The sequence below is a fragment of the Xyrauchen texanus genome, chromosome 41, assembly GCF_025860055.1.
Source record: "Xyrauchen texanus isolate HMW12.3.18 chromosome 41, RBS_HiC_50CHRs, whole genome shotgun sequence".
NCBI lineage: Eukaryota > Metazoa > Chordata > Actinopteri > Cypriniformes > Catostomidae > Xyrauchen > Xyrauchen texanus.
In genome coordinates, this window is record NC_068316.1 from 10,983,213 (window position 1) to 11,001,249 (window position 18,037).

General features: G+C 36.5%; 1 protein-coding gene across 1 annotated transcript in view; it reads left to right on the forward strand.

Moving 5' to 3' along the window:
• Nucleotides 1-1,572: 1,572 nt before the first annotated feature.
• LOC127634576 (fibronectin type III domain-containing protein 3B-like) overlaps nt 1,573-18,037 on the forward strand; it is a 53,504-nt gene continuing 37,039 nt past the window's right edge. Inside the window, exons 1-8 of the mRNA XM_052114190.1 lie at nt 1,573-1,645; nt 3,082-3,313; nt 4,054-4,341; nt 9,979-10,037; nt 13,190-13,353; nt 13,662-13,721; nt 17,278-17,416; nt 17,819-17,872. Of these exons, the coding sequence (XP_051970150.1) occupies nt 1,586-1,645; nt 3,082-3,313; nt 4,054-4,341; nt 9,979-10,037; nt 13,190-13,353; nt 13,662-13,721; nt 17,278-17,416; nt 17,819-17,872 (1,056 nt within the window). The 5' untranslated portion in view covers nt 1,573-1,585. The remainder of the gene's footprint in view (nt 1,646-3,081; nt 3,314-4,053; nt 4,342-9,978; nt 10,038-13,189; nt 13,354-13,661; nt 13,722-17,277; nt 17,417-17,818; nt 17,873-18,037) is intronic.

The window sequence follows — 18,037 nt, forward strand, 5'->3', positions numbered from 1 at the left end:
GTTCCTGACATATTTTTTAGCTGTTTTTAGGGGCAGTTCAGACCGAACATGTTCTTGATCTAACTTAAAAAAATTTAATATGGGTGTTTCATAGCTTGAGTTATTGGAGGTGAATCTCAGGGTTTTATGTTCTGAAAACAACAGTGCAAGAGGGGTGGAGGGGGTTCATTCAGTGGCGTCCCATAACAGAGAGAGTTTGTGTGTATTGTAAATGCTGCAGTGGCTGTTTTTCCTACGGAGCACCAGTTGGACCTGATGGCTCAATTTCTTCTCCAGTAGAAAAGCCGTGGACTGTGGTGAAGCCATAAACAATGCCTTAATCTGTTTGTTTAACCCAATGTCACAGTACCAAATACAGCCCTGAGGAAAGATCAGCTGCATAGTGGTTAAAAGATGGAGTGGATTGGACATAGAAGAGTCAGAAAAATGTGCTGAGTGACTCCAGCCAGGTTTCCTAAACAACCAAATTGGCCCGGTTACTAGGGAGGGTAGCATTACATGGGTAACTTCCTCATGGTTGCGATTAGTGGTTCTTGCTCTCAATGGGGCTCGTAGTAAGTTGTGCACGGATCGTGGAGAGTAGCATGAGCCTCCCATGCTGTGAGTCTCAACGGTGTCATGCACAACGAGCCATGAGATAAGATGCACGGATTGACGGTCTCAGAAGCGGAGGCAACTGAGACTTGTCCTCCGTCACCCAGATTGAGTTGAGTAACCACACTACCACAAGGACCTACTAAGTAGTGGGAATTGGACATTCCAAATTGGGAGAAGGGGGGAGGGGGGGCTCAGAAATAATTCACAGATAATAGGTGTGCAACTTTGCGTTTGGCCGCTTATAGACTTGATGAGGTATTGCGATTGTTTTTCCACATTTAAAAGTTTTACTTCTTAAGAAATGAATGGTTATATTGAAACATTTTTATGAAATTGTGACCACTCATGTGATGTCATATCAGTAACCTTAAAAGCTCTTTTATTCTACATGGAGAGGGTCCGCACATGGGGGCAACCATGTTAGAATCACATGACCAGCTGAATACTACTCGCATCACATTTACCCTGTTATTGGACATTTGCAGTCATGGAATAAATTAATCCTGGCTTACTGTACATAGTACATTTCTACAGTGGCATCTGAAACTGAAAACTACTGTGTTTGAACAATGCAGCATCCAGGCCACTAGGTGTCAGTGTAAGCCAATGTAAGTCACTTCGACATACTTCAAAAGATTTCTGAGTGCACCCTTAAAGAATTAGCTTAACATTGTGTGTTCCAAGGATGAAAGAAAGTCATACAGGTTTTGAACACATGAGAGTGAGTAAATAATGACAGAATGATTTAATTTGGGTTGAACTGTTCCTTTAAGCTAAAATACCTTTAAGTACATACAGATCTTATTACTGATTTATTTCTCATAGAAGCCTGTTTTTCTGCTGCTTTTCCCATAACCCCTGGAATTTCTTTGCTTAACCGCACATTACATGACCGAATGTGTTACTTTGTGGCATTTCTCTCTTTATCTCACTTTTTGGTTGACAGCTTTCTTTTCTTTTCTTTGCTTCAGGGCCTGCTGAAGTTCCCATGATGTCATTGAATGGTTCCATTCCACCAATCCACGTTCCTCCTGGCTACGTCTCCCAGGTAACCAGCTGGAATGGATCAGGGCAGTTGCACAATAAAGATGTGATTTCACCCCCAAGGGCAAATAATATATCCCTTTCTTACAAACACACTCTAAAAGTTTGTGTCCAGTATGCAGCAACAAAACAAACGACGTACATACATACATACTATTCTAATGCTGCCTTCAACTCATGTCGGAATGATTGTATTTATGAGATGAATGCACAAGCCACAATGGCGTAATTGTGGTAAAAAGTGGTAAGCTCAGTATTATCTTTTGCTTCCCCTCCATGAAAGTTCCTACCTGCGAGTTTGGAAATCAAAATTACTTTAAGCACAAAGATTCCAGGAGGACTTGAAAACAGCATGTATATCATGCTTTGAAAGTTCACTGCTTGCACCTGGAACAGACTGGTGCCCTGAGGCCGGGGGGGGGGTTTCTGTCATATCTGGTCTCACCTTCTAACTATAGGGTCTAAGATCCTAAAGTCATGTGATTTCTTCCATGTGAATTGTACCAGCAGTACTGTTTAACTGTATTCGTCTCCCAGTCAAAGGAATCTATTTGATGCCTTTTGCATTACTAAGGCCTTGTTTACTTTGCATTCCTGCCCATTGTTTAAAGTGGCACTGAATGTCTGTGGCTGCCTCAGTAACAGTTGGTACATTGGATCTGGAGACAAGCTGTATTATTTGTTGGGTGGAGCACTAATGGCTGATGTAAAAGAGTCTGTTCAGTTGGCAGTTTGCCATGACGCAGGTTTTTTTTTTGGCATTTATATAGTATATTCTATATATAATATTATTTATTATATGTATATTAGATTACATTCAAATTTATTGTCATTGTAGATTGTATTGTCATACAGTATAGAGTATATATGTGTGTTTGTGTGTATATACTGTAGATAATAGTATTTGTTATACAATTTGTATTTGTCCTTAAGATTTAGTTTCGTTTTCACTTTGTCTTTTACAATGCAGAGGTATTATAGTTTAAAATGTAAATCATAATTAATTTAAAACAAAGTAAAAAAAAATGTATTTTTTATTTCTATTTTATTTAAAAGATTCATTTTTCTAGTTTCAGTTCAGTTTAAGTTTTTCATTATATTTGTTTTTACGTTAGTTTGAGTCTTTTAGGGCAGCCCAAAGGGCCATCTTGTATTATCTCTATCTTGTGGATTTTTTATGTTTAATTTAAATTGAGGCGGGTAATAAAGGTTTAAAATTTTACACTATGCTGTGTATTTAAAACAAAAATTAATTTCTGATCATTTATATTACATTTTTTGTTCATGTTAGAGGAATGGAACTGTATTTTAGTTTCAGTTTTTCCAATTATGCAAGTTGTTATTATTTTCTATTCTTTAATTTTCATTAATGATAATAATACTGGCTTAAAATACCGTGTTGTTTTTCTGAGCATTTTATGTGTATATTTGTATTTTCAGGTCCTAGAGGACAATACGGGCGTACGGAGGGTTGTGGTGATGCCTCATTCTGAATGTTACCCCCCCAGTTACTCCACGGCTCTGTCCCCGAGCCACCACATCCACCCTCCATACCTGACGCACCCCCACTTTATACCGGCCTCTCACACATCATACTACCCACCCGTCAGCCCTGGGGACATGCCCCCACATCAGTTCTACCACCATCGACTGCCACCCATCTACCCAGAAGGTATGATCGCACAAGTACCACACATAAACATAGATTTATACAAATATTTGAGCACATATTTCACAAATGGCATGTTCATGTATCATCATATAATAAGGCCAACTATTTCATTTTATTGAATTATAACACTTTTACTTGCATGTCCTAATCTGTTGTGATGCAAGTTATTACAGGGACAGTTCACCCAAAAATGGAAATACTTTTATTATTTACTCACCTTCATGTCGTTCCAAAGTCCAAACCCATATGACTTACTTTCTTTTGCAGAACACAAAAGGATAATTTGACTGATTATCTCGTCTTTTTAATACAATGGCAGTTGAAAGAAAGTCATAGAAAAGAAAGAAAGTTCATACATGTTTGGAACAACATGAGGGTGAGTGAATTATGACAGAATAAAAATTTGAGGGTTAACTATCCCTCCTGTCCTTACAGAAAGTGAAATATTGCCTCAAGTGACAAAATAACTGCCAGTCACAACATACAGTATATGATGTTAAATATGCGGAGTGGGATTTTGGACCAATGAGATTGCAATGTAGTCGGAGCTACCTTGCACAGTGCGATGAAAATAGAAACAAAATATCTCAACACATGTCATATACTGGACTGAACATGGAAGGGACAGGATCCATCGCTTGTTGCTTTGTTGCATTATTTCTTGCCTGGTTAGGACACGTTGTAGCATTTAGTTTGTGTTTTTTTGGGGTGTAATTCTGGTTTATGTCTTCTTATTGCAGAGATCATCCCTCTGTATAATGTCTCCACTTTCATGGGTCATGAGGAGTACTGTAAACCTCCACCCAAGAAGCTCAAACAGCCAGTGGAGCGTACAGGTCTCAGCCAGGCGACCAGCCCGCTGTCCACCAGCTACAAGAGCACGACGGCCTGCACCGGCACAGCTAATGGCTATGGCAAGAGCCACAGCAGCCCTGGAGGAGGGGGTGGAGGAGGAAGCAGCCCTGGCAACAAAAGGCCAGATCGAAGAGCCAGAGGGAGCCCCAAACATACAGACATAGAGCCACAAGGTGAGGCATTGCTGAAAAATTTACATTCCACTGAAAATAAACCTCAGTGATCTTTGAGGATGACCGAAGTCTTAGTCCCAGATGATGGATATCGCATGATCTACTTTTTCATTCATACTTGTTAGGAATCATTCAATAAAGGTACATCCAGCTGCACTCCATCTTGCTGTTTTTGATCACAAGAATGCATATTGTATGAATGGATCCTTACAAGCTTACAGTGGAATTCTGTGAGGCAATGTAACCCATGTTGCCCCAAAGACTTCCATTATAAGTGGATTTTTGTCAGCACATGCCACAGATGCTGTCTATAGAGCTTAACTTTGACCCAGAACATTCCATACTTGTTCAAGGGGACAAAAGTGATAGCTCATGAATCATGCTTTGTGGGATTCAAACCTAGATCTTTAAATTGCTAGGTCACACAACCTTCTATGTAATAAATCACAGGCCCGCCTCATATGAAGCTATTTCCCCTGAATTCTTTATTCCATCCTTTAATTAGTTCAGATTCTGAGTGTCCTCAAAAAACCCAGAAGACCAAATCTGTCTTCTGTGTGTGCCTATCTGTGCTCAAAGTTAAAAATACGTCTTGCTAGTTTTGGTACTCGAGTCTGTGTAGTTTTCTTACGTGTGGCACCAGCTGAGAATGAAAACAAAGGATATTTCCAGTGTCAGCTGGACTGGAATAAAAGCATTCTGAGTTGCTGACTCAGGTCTTTGAGATGAGTAGACAATCCTGTCAACATCTGTCGACTTGAAAGACTAATTTCTACAAAGCTTTGTGGGTCCTTACTTCAAAGCCTTTGTTTTCAAACTTTTATATTAGTGTCAGCGTTTACCCTTTAGCGTGAGACACATGCACAAACATACATTAGATAAACAGTAGTCAACTAGTGTTGAAAAAGCTTACTACCTTACTACTTTTGAATTATTAAGCAATATTCACTATATGCAGGGTTGGGGAGTAACGGAATACATGTAACGGGATAACGTATTTAAAATAACAAGAAAACAAGTGAAAATATCTATCAGTGCTGAAACATTAATCCAAAGTATTTAGAATGTTACTGACCTTGAGTCATCTAACGGAATATGTTACAAATTACATTTTACAGCATGTATTCTGTAATCTGTAGTGGAATACATCTCAAAAGTAACCCTCGTAACCTTATGTATCTATACTTTGAACAGAATGCAAATTACCCAGAATGCATTTGTGAAAAATCTGCAGTTTATAACATAAGCAACATTTTTTTTATTGTCAGCTAAAACATTGTTCATAATATAAATATTATATTCATACATATAAATAGCTATGGTTATTAAAAATACATAAATAAAGAAATCACACTGTTGGTAATGTTTAATAATAAAATAAAGGACAGTTTCTACTGCCTTGCATAATTCTAGTCATAAAGTCATTTTGCAAATATAAATACATATAATACATAAATACAAATTTCATTTGCAATGCACTCAGCCTTTATTTTCCAGTTTGACAAATGAATCCGAAATAATATCAGGCATGATTTTTAATATCTCTTTTTTTACTTATTATTTTATATGACTTATAAAAGATTGATGGAGATGGAGATTTTTAAGCCAGATTTAACTTAAAATACAATATAATTGTTTATATTTCCAAGATGATAACTTAATACCACTCACTAAATAAAAAATGCAATGTGATGATTTGATGTCATTTGATAACTATGTTTGAAACATTTCAAAATGCATACTGTTTCACATACTATTTACGTATACTGTAAATAAATATTGCATAGTATGTGGTGCAACTAAGCTAGTATTCAACACTAGCATACTGTAGATTGAAATCTGGCCTGTTCTGAGATCAGCTAGTAGATGAATACAGAACACGTACATCGGATGGTGGTAGATTCCATAGGCCTATAGTCTGTATCATCATTTCCTTTTCTTTCATCATTCCATTGAAAACAGCACTCTCAGTCTTGATGTTTCCTCTTTGTTCTTTAATGTCTTATCTTACCCTGGTCTTTTTGGACCATTGGTTCCCATGCCTCAGTTTCTGTGTGTAAAAGAGAGAGAGAAGAGTGAGTGAGTGAGTGTATGTAGCCTGTCTATGGCTAGACCACAGCTCATAACGAGACACAGATCTCTTCCTCACTAAAGTGACAGCGCAGGGCTGGTATGTGTTAAAATGCACAGGAAAAAGCACAACAAATTAAAACAAGGCATGGGAAGATGAGCCGTTCCTGCTGCTCATGTTGGAAATCATGACGTCTCACATTAAAATGAAGACTGCAGTCATATCAGTTACCTTATAAAGCTGTTTTATTCTACATGGAGGGGGTCCGAACATGGGGGCTGCCATGTTAGAATCACATGACCAGCTGAATACTACTCTCTTTATCTCATTAACCGTCCTGTTATTTGACATTTTCACTCATTGATTAAAGTAATCATGGCCAGGGCCGGACTGGGACACAATTTCAGGCCGGGAAATCCTACACCCATCCAGGCCATCCTATGCACCCAAATAAAATTTAGAAACACGGACAACCTTGTTCCCCCCCCCAAATTACATTTATTTCACAGTATGACCATAACATAAACAACCAACCTAGAAGTAAAGCAGTCCTAATATCAAATGGGTCTGCACATAACGTCCTGTGCACTGCAATTACAACTGCAATAAATAATGTTATGAGATTGATGTTTTAAATAAATGTTTGAATATAAACAAAATGCAATACTTAAACATTAAACTAAACCGCCAATAGGTGGCGGCAAGTGACCGTCTTAATTAGTGAGTCATTCATACAAAAGATTCGTTCAAAACGCTGAATCATTCAATAACAAAACACTGCTGTAGCTTTCCTTTGGAACTATTTTAGTCGGTGAAATAGAACAAAAACAGTTAATATGGTTTGTGTCTAAAATGTAAGTAACTTAATAATACATATTAACTACGCTACTTGTTTATTGAACAATAAATTCAATGTAACATTTTCAATCGTGATAATATTCAGCAAAACAGCTCCCTTAGTTGTGTTATGTAAGGAATAATTGACGACGGGCCGTTGAATTATTAGAAAAATAATGCATACCCGGGGTGGTAATGCGGTCAAGACGCGAAGCGGAGTGGCCGTTACGCCTCGGGTGTGCATTATTTTTCTAATAATTCAACGGCCCGGAGTCAATTATTCCGCTTATACTACAGTTACCTAGGTTATGGTTTAAACTAAATCATATGTTATAAATAAAAAAAAAACAACAATTAGAATTTTTACCTCAGTACATTTCTTCTGTGAGTTTTCTGTGTGCACTCATTTGTTTTGATTTGTCCACGAATGTAACGTTAGACGGGTGCTGCTCGCATTTTCTGTTTAACCGTTTGTCTGAGGCGTAAAGTCGAATCGAAGCCTTGCCAGTCAAGACTAACAGATTCATGATGTTTTTTATTTTATTGTTATTAATAATAATTGTATTGAATGACGAATTCAAAAATGATCACTGGTAAAGGTAGTAATATAAAATAATAATAATTAAAAATAAATAAATAAATAAATAAATAAATAAAAACCGCTGGCTGGCAGCAGGCCAACTTAGTCGCCAGGCCAGCGGGAATTCTCCCGGTGCTTCTGATGGCCAGTCCGGGCGGGCCTGATCATGGCTGACTGTGAATACTAAATTTCTTCAATGGCATCTGAAATCGAAAACTATTGCTTTTATATGATGCTACATCCAAGCCGCTAGGTGTCAGTGTAAGTCCAAGATGACACAAAGACAGAAGTTACTGAGTGCAGATTTAAACAGCATTTTAGCATTTTTACTTATTCTAAATGCCACCAATATACAAAACGTACACTAAATACCATCAATAAAACTAGACAACACCATCATTTTTATGCCTGAGTAAAAAAGCCACATTTAATTAAATATCATATTATTTGTAAAATTATTGTAACCAATAATATTCTTTTATGTATTGCTACAAGAAGACATAAAATAACAAAGACATCTGCGAACAGATTTAAATAAATAGTTGAATTATTTCATTGACCTGGTAAATGAATTGTCCAAACGAATCAATTGACTAAAATGAATTGTACTTCCCAGTGCTTCATATGAGAGAAAGTGTACATTATGTGGCTTGATTTTTACCTCAGTTCGCTTGACTGTAAACCTGTGTGCACAATACTATATTAAGATTTGTCATGTTACACTACTACTTCTTTGAAAAAGTAGCATGTTTATGGAAAGCTGTTTAACTCCTACTCTGTCACTAAAAAGAGTAGTTAAGTTAGTAGTTGTTAAGAGTAGTTAAGTTACTTCCCAACTTTGATCTCCAGCACTGACAGGACACTTTGTTGCTTTGAGTGTTATCAGTAATTCAAGACAAGACCAATTTAGCCCATTTGTTTCATTTTGAATCCATATATGGAGTGGAAGAGTGGAAAAAGTCTTTTTTCTCTCAATTAAAAGAAGAAATCCATGGAAACCATCCTCTTTCCCCAATTGCCAACATCTTGTTTGGGGAAAACCATACAGGTCAGTGTGGGTTCATTTTGTTATGACTTCATCACAGGGGTGAGTCATTGCAGGAGCCCCTTGGGCTGCGTAAGAACCAGAACTATGAACCTCTCTCCACAACAGACACTTTCTGAAGCCCAAATTATACACCATTTCACTGTGCATATAAATAGCATGCACGCTACGACTGCTTTGAGAAAATATACTATTTCTTTTCAGGAGTTTAGACCTATACAGATATCTTTATATTCCTTCAGACTCGAGTTATACAAATGCAGGTATCTCCTGACCTCCTCACACATGCATTCTTGACATGCACATCTACTGTTGTTGTTTCCACTTTCGTCTCCTGTTGTTTAGCTGCGAGTACATCTTCTACTAGCACTTCTTCGTGACAGCAATGGCTCAATTGGGAGTGTTGACACCTTGTGGTGCGCAGTCAGAAAATGTGGGCCGCACGTGTTCAATGCTCGAGCGCTAATTGCGAAATTTGCGTCACTCGTCCTGTACACGGATGCCAAGTGTTCACAGTATACTTTTGGCTTTACCTGCTATCTATCAGGATGTCTTTAAGGTCTCCGATCTGTTGCTCTCTATTTCCAGTGTTTGGTGATACTGAATATGGAGGTGCAAAACTACATATTTTTTCAAAATCAACTAGTCAGTGGGTTGCCTAAATGTCTAATCAGCTAATTGGTAATTCTTGCATTTAAGGATCTTGAAGCACATAATCTTTCAATAAAAAAAATCTGAATGTCTATTTCTGTAACGCCAGACCAAAACATGCAACTTTTCCAAAAGGGTTTTATCATGCAAACTGTCAAACCACTAAAACAGCACACTTTCAGCACACTAATTAAAGATCCACCACTTAAAATAATTTCTAAAAATCTAGATAAACTAGTCATCCTCACTAATCAGCTACTCTATTGTTGAATGACTAGTCAACCTGTCGACCATCATGGCCCATCACTAATACTGAATTTATGTTATCTGTGTTTCTTTCCCCTTCCAAACATGCATGGAGACGTTACAGACACACACTCTGATTTATGACTGACTTGGACTGACAGGAGACAGATGTGCGTATAATTCACCTATATTACCTTCTCTTTGTAGATCCTGATGTGGACATAAGACGAGTTCAGGCTGCGCCATCAGGAATGGACAAGCCCCAGGTGCGTTACTCACAATGTCTCACAAATCTCTTCTCTCTTCGCCTGAAGACAGCTCAATAAAAAATACAATGTTGTAATATCATGGTTTCACCATCATCATTATTGCTTATGTTTGGGGGAGTTTTTCACAGGCAAGCACCACTCACATTTTTTCAGAGACCCCGTTTACTCCTGGTATTAAAATGCATTTCATGTGATCCGATTTGGTCAGGCGAGACACATTGCAGTCGCACCTGGTCGCACCTGGTGTAAACTGGGTCAGAAAGTGTAAAAATGTTGCTCAGGATTGCGCTTTTAAACACTTCCTGTCAGTCTCACTAGGGGGCAGCAGGAGCTAATGTTTCAATGTCTTAATGGTTCAATGATTCATTGTTTGGGCACATCAATGTGTTTTTCTCCTCCCTGTAACTTGCTTTTGCAATCTTTAGCTCTTTCTATGAATGCAAGAGAAAAGCAAGGTTTAAAATGTCATGTTAATATACAGTGGCCCCCAAACCAAAAAAGTTAATGTTTTAAACCGAACATTTCAGTAAAGTAATTTTAAGAAATAATGTCTTTTCTAAGGTTTTTAATTGTTAAACGGTATATATACTGTTTAAAATTAAGACAAAGTATTTGCTCACTTACTGGTTGTCAAACATGTCAAACATTGGAATGACTTATCCTGTGGTTACTATGCTAGGACATCTGTGTTCTTAAAGGGAACTGACTTCATACGTCCACTAAAATGTTATTTTATTGCATGCATTTTTAAGATCAACACACTGTCAGGTTTTCAGGTTTCATTGCTTGCCTCTGTGTGGTATTTCACCCTTGAAATGTAATTTATATTCTACCCAACATTCAGAAATAACGCAGTTACTAGTTTCCCTGATTAATGTGGTGGCACAGCAAAAATCTGCTATTACTTAAATGAAGTATTTTGCAGTGTCTTCTCTCATGATTACCTGTGACTATTACATTGACGAATTAATTACTTGACATGCTGATTAATTAATCAAATTAATTGCATATATAATCTGCATTCTGTTCCATTTTCTGAGAAAGCCCCCAAAATAAAGATAACTCAATATTACTAATACATAATAATTCAAATAATGATCAATAATATAGGACTATATATAATATTATAATTTATATTGAAGCATATTGACTTTTTGTGGCAGACTTATTTATTAGACATAACAAAAGTTAATTTTGGCAAAATATTGTTTTGTTTGTTTTATTCCCATATCATTGAACAAGCCTGTATTCGACAGCAATCCATTTGCCTACAGTCGACTTCGTCATTCTGTCCTGTTTTGGAGCATCTCACTGGTATTCTGTGTCAAAAAAAGCAAGTTTTTGTGAACTGTTTGAAATCAAAAGTAGTTTAAACTTTGAAAATCACACATGGAAATCCCTGCATTCTGTTGTGCTTTATCCAGCTGTCAAGTACACGTCATGTGCAAACAGCTCTCATTTTGTGGCTGTGCTGCTTGTGTGGTCTGTTGAGGCGTGCTGACTGCACCCTACTGATGCGGCTCAGAAAGATTTAAAGTTACATGTAGTTCAAGCTTGAACTGCTCCGATGGTAGGAAAATATTTGCTTTAATTACAGAATTTACGTATGGGTCAGGCAGCATGATTACTCAAATGTTTTGTTTATTGCATTTAAAAATAAATTAATAATTGCACTAAATTAACGCGTTAAACCAACAGCCCTACCTGTAATGTTTTACAAGTTCAGTTTAGTGCTTGCGATGACTGGGGTATTTGTTACTTGTACCCATTTCCAATTAGAGATGGGCCATGATGGTGTACTAGTTGACTAGCCAACAACCGACTAGTTTAGCTATTGTATTTTAGTTTTGATACTTTTTATCACGGAAATGATGCGTCTTTAAATTCATCCCCTTTAAAAGACCCCCTCTATAGACAAACTCTTCTGCTGTCGCATCTCGCAATGTTTTTGAGTGTCCAAGCGTTGAGTTTTTATAATAGTCCAAAATAGTTTATCCTTTCACCCACGCACTGCTCCATTCTGTTGTGCTCTGTCTAGTCTTTGAATGCCTTAAATTCCTCCTTAGAAACATATCTGATTATGGTCTAAAAAACATAAATATTGCCTAATTATACAGGGCTTCCTATGATCATTTAGTTGGCTAGTTGATTCTGAAAATAGGTATTTTTGCACATCCCTATTATTAATTTTATTAATAATAAAATTCAGAAAGAATAGCAGCATAATAAATAGTCTAGTTTGCCAGGGCTGTAGCCTCTTCAGACACAGATGTTTTTGTTTTGTGAATTTAGAGTTGCTCTCTGCTCGGGGCATCAGCGGAGGACGTCAGATGCAGAGAGCTGTGACTGTTGCTTTATGCACTGAAGACTAGCCAGCAGTGGCTGTGGCACCCAAATTAAGCACCTTTTACAGCTTCCTCGGTTTATTGATGTACCAGACATCATACATTATTTGGAATTAGAATTAGGTCTGCCTTTCAACAGTTTCACAATATTTTGGACTTTTATTTGTACCCAGATGCTCCTCTGAATCTTGTTTCAGACGTTTTAGTATTTTTCCACAGAATTTTGGAATTGAAGTGCGATTACTCTTTGCTCCCTAACAAAACAGTCTGAAAACTAATCTCACAGCAACCAAACAGGATTGTTGTGCAGTGAGATGTTTTATTTCTTTCCTTGTGAATCAGACACTTGTTATGTTCTAGAATAAAGCAATTAGCTACCCAGTGCATAACAGTGATTGTACCACGTTTAGGGAGTATTCTCTAGAATGGAGAATTATTTGCAGTTATTTTTTGTAGTTAAAAGCATTATATGAATATGTGTGAATTTATGTGAATATGTATCGCTATGGAAATAAAAATAATTGAATTGTTGCTTTTACATATACAAAGGTGGAAACCGCAATAGATTAAAGACACCAAGGTTCAATATAGTAACATTTATTAATAAGAATAAGAATAAGCAACTCTCCTGCCAAGTAAAATAATGAATTATCCCAACTGTTGTCTGTTTTCGGTTGCCAACCAACATGGCAACTTGGCACTTTAACATGTGTTGTCATAGGTTTGCATAAATAAATAAGCTATTTTATTATGCCTTTTGAATCCATCTAATTAAAAAATAAAATCTTAATTTTTAACCCTAAGGTTTCTAAGGTCCAGTCTCACTCCGCACTGGTGTCTTGGACTTCTGCTTTCTCGTCGGGTGTCTCTGGACAGGGTTGGCAGGGGGACGGGGCCCCTCACTCCTGTAATTATGAACTACAGCTTACAGATAAGGGCCGAGATGGGAAATACAAAGCTGTGTACAGGTAAGGACCCCTGTTTACATCATGTACTCCACTTAAGACAAGTGCATCAAACATTTCAATGTCTGGACAAAAGATATTTTAAGAAAACCAATAAAATAAAATAAAGCCATTTATTTTGGGTCATTAGTGTAGGTGCATCTATCTTCCCTTAACAGTTTTTTGTCCCCAGAGCAAGCCATTAGGGCTTTCATAAATTGTAGTGGAATATGTTATTGTTAAGGGGGGCATCTTCCCCTAAACAAACAGATTTTGTCTTTTTTTGGTTGCTTGGGTCGGTTGCTCACTCTTGCTTTGTGTCTTTGTTTCAGTGGTGAGGAACAGCAGTACACACTTACTGACCTCAGACCAGCCACAGATTATCATGTCAGGTAAGAGATGTTCAAATGCAGTGCTCCTTTCAGAGGTGGAACTGTTTAACATTTATTCATTTAGCAGACACTTTTATCCAAGGCGACTTACTGATTGGGGTGAAACGCTCCACTGATTAACCACTTTGAACTTCATTTGAGTTCTGAAGAAAGATGTGACCTGATAGTTGATTTCAATTAAATAATCAAAGATAATATATGGTAAAAATGCTTTGATAATAGCCATTGGCCCGTTGAATATAGAAACTTTCTGGCTGTGTAAAGTATGATTAAATCAACCTAGTCTCACAGAATGAATGTTACTATAAGAACATTTTTAAAGAGTTTTTCGTGCAGCTTTCTACGTTTTTTTTTTTGCTGTTTCCTCGTGAATTAAACACTAGTGGTGCTACAACAGCTGTGCGTTTTATTCACTTTCACACAAATCACAGGTACTATAGCTTTTTATTGGGATGGGATGATATATTAAATTTCACTATATTATATATTTATATTATATATTTATGCATTTGGCAGACGCTTTTATCCAAAGCGACTGACAGAGCCCTTATTACAGGGACAATCCCCCTGGAGCAACCTGGAGTTAAATGCCTTACTCAAGGACACAATGGTGGTGGCTGTGGGGATTGAACCAGCGACCTTCTGATTACCAGATTACCAGTTATGTGCTTTAGACCACTACACCACCACCAAACCAAAAAAGTTACAAACCATATCCCATATTCCCATGCATCCTGGAAATCCTGGAAAACCTGGAATTTTGCAATGCAGTTTTCCAATCATGGAAAAGTCATGGAAAATGAGAAAAATACCTAAATGTCCTGGAAAATATTTTAGTATAATAAAACTGTTTGATTGTGTCACTGACAAGGTTTTTGTAATATTTTCAAGTACTGATATAGTGCAAAATGTTTTTGTTCCAACACTGCTGTAGGGTTAACAACAAAAACATTTGAGTTGTAAACTTTAGGGAATGTCGACGGTTTTATTTACACCCGAGGTGGTAGCAGCGTGGTGATGATGTGACCTTTACACCTCGGTGTGTAGATTAAGAGTCTGCTTACACCGCCGTCACATGTAGGGCCTTACGATTTCTGCAATGTGGAAAGCGCGAATGGAATTGCTGAATTCAGTCTTAAAAGTTGCATTAGCTACAAAATGTGAAATATCAATGAATATGACATATTTGTGACAAAAGTGCCTTTTTGAATGCATGATTAAATTATATAAAAAAAATTTAATCTCGATATGTCCAGGTGTGATTATTAAACCACAAAAGGCTGGAATTGAATTTAATAAATATATAATCTACATGTGCTGCATGCTTCAAAATGAATGTGTGAAGTGGCCGCTCGTACGCTGAAAACACCTCATCATGAGTGTCACATGTGCTCTGGGTGTGTGTATGTGTGTAGCAGATGACAGTGAGCAGAGCGCTCTGAAGCGTGCAGCACATAGAGACTATGTATTTATTGTAATAAAATCAAAGTTTTTTGGGGTTTAATAATCACACTTGGTCATGTAGCGAACTGTTTATCCAGAGGTGCAAATCTACCGGCAAAAACGCACAGAAACACCAAAATAAAAGCTCATTTTAAATGGACACATGAAACGGGGAAAAAAAGACAATGTTTAATGTAATTAAATAATAATAAAAATGTATTAAGGCAATATCTGTGATGTTCTGTTGTGCAGCACTTTATTTGATAAAAATATCTTCAGTGTTGTTTCAGATTATGCTGTGAGGATTTTGTAGAAAATAATTTTTTTTGGATAAAAATAATGCAATGTTTAAGAATTGTTATTATTTATTAAAATAATTGTATTTTCGTTTGATTAAAGTTTTATTAATTTGATTAGACACCATTTTGAGGATGAAATATAATTAAACTGTCAAATATGGAATTTTGGAAAAACAACCCTATAATAACCACAATTTGAATGACTTCTTGTGTGTTTTTTGTTTAAATATTACAACCGTGTGGCTCATAAAATGTCCTGGAAAGTTGTGCTTTGAAAAGAGTGGGAACCTTGATAACTCAATATTTCAAAATTTGCAACATTATTTTCTGTCTATGTTGTCATAAATTAAATGGCCTGTCAAACATCATAATCTCTCTATTGCTTGATTTTACCACTGCTGCTCTTTTTTTCTACACTTTTTAAAGGATCCACACAAGGTTCTTAAATTGCTTGAATTTAGCTTTTAGAACTCTTTGTACTGGCATATCTGGAAAATTGCCTTGCTTGATGAAAATTGTTTGAGATTAAAATGGATAGTTTCCTCCGTGTAATGTGTGCCCGTTTAAGATGAGGCGCACTCCACTTTCATCGAATAATGTGTCTTAATATCCTTTCTGTTCTTTACCATCAGATGGAAAAGTCAAAAGAAATATTCATTTTAATCTCACACAGCATGGAAGCGCTAAAGAGACAGAGATTCTGGTGAATGTCCATTGAAACTCTTAAAGTGACAGTAACCTTTTTAGCGTTTCTTATACAAATGAATGTAAACTCAATGTTATTACTTGTAAATTGTACACATAATTTCAAACTGTGATAGCTCATATCATTATATATACAATTCCATGACGTAATATTAATTAATATAATGTAGAATTTGTTGTATTTTTACAAAGTTACATTTTAATTATAATAATGATGACAACCAAATTATTAAAATATACACTTTCACATACTTTTTTCAAAACAGCTTCGTTCAGTTCTATTGCTTGTTCTGCACCTGGTCAGCCTGAATGTAGCCCATTATTTTTTTTAAAGCTTATTTTTTGGGGGATCTTATCTTACAGAGAAAAGTATATGAACAACTCTTAATATTTAAACTTTGAGCATTTATATTGTGTATTAAAGAACTTTATTTTGATGAGAAATTATACTAAGCATTTAAAAAAAAAAACTTAAATAATGATAATAAAATCAATAATGATCATAAGAATATAATGATGATTAGCTTCCGCTCTAGTTCGCCAAAGTGACAGAAAATGATGTTGTTGCTTCAGTAAATGTGCTTTTCATGTCAAATTTGCTTTTAAAACACTATTGGCAAGGTTTAGGTGTTATTTTAGGGTAAGAATGTCATTTATCACTCTCATTTATCTTTTAGGACACTATTGGTTGAGTTCAAGCTAAAGTTTTAGGTTGGGGAGGTATGTTTTACTCATTAAAACATACATCGAATATTCGCATTAACATTTTGGTCTGATTTCAACATCATTTCACTCGCTTTTGGCACCCCCGCTGGACATTTTACTGGGAAACTGCACCGAAACATGTAATGAAGCACGGAAATTTGTTTTTCAATTGTTGCCATTTTCATGTTAATTTCAGGAGATCAGGCCGGATTAAATAACACTTACATTGTACACCACAGTACTGGATGGGCACAGACTGTTGTTCTTTAACTACTGTTAATATTAGATGTTAAATGGTTGATTTAAAATATTACATCATATTTTAGTTTAACATTTGAATGTGATCCATTGTTCTTGACTTCATTTGTAAATTCTCACTTTGTGTGTGTGTGTGTATATTACAGAGTAAACACAGTGTGTAACTCTGTGAAGGGTCCCAGCTCAGATGTGAGGGCCTTCACTACCCATAGTGCCCCTCCTGATACCCCTCTACCCCCAAGACTGTCCCATCGCACCAAGAGCTCCCTCACATTACAGTGGAAGGTATGTCTAACAGATTTTTGGTTGGCCATGTGGAACTGCAACAACAAACATTATCAAACAGTAACATACAGTATATAAACATACCTACGTACAGTATATTGGCTCAATCCATATGTTTAAAAACACAAAGCTGAATTAAGTTATGGATTGTCCATTGAAGTGTTGGTATCTGATGGTAATACCATGGTACTTTGATGTATGATTACCATTGTACTAAAGGATTTCCAATTTAAATACCAATATGATATTTATATGGAACTCCAAGGTACCATGGTATCATGAAATAGTACGTTTTAGTCTGTGAGTTAAAAAAATATACAAATTAATTTGATTCTGTGTCCTCAGTATAGTTGCATTTAATGCTTTGTTTCTAAAAACATATTTTTTTAATGTTTTTTTCAGCCCCCTGCGGACAATGGCTCCAAAATCACCAATTATATTTTAGAATGGGATGAGGTTTGTATCAACCTGTTCACATTCATTCTGTGATATCCTGCATGTGGCATTTACGCTCTGCTCATTCCTCTGTGACTTTTCCCTTTACCTCTTTCTCTCTTGCTCTCCTTCATCACACTTTTCCTCAGTGTATGGTCAAGTGCTGAGGTTTGACCATAATCTTTC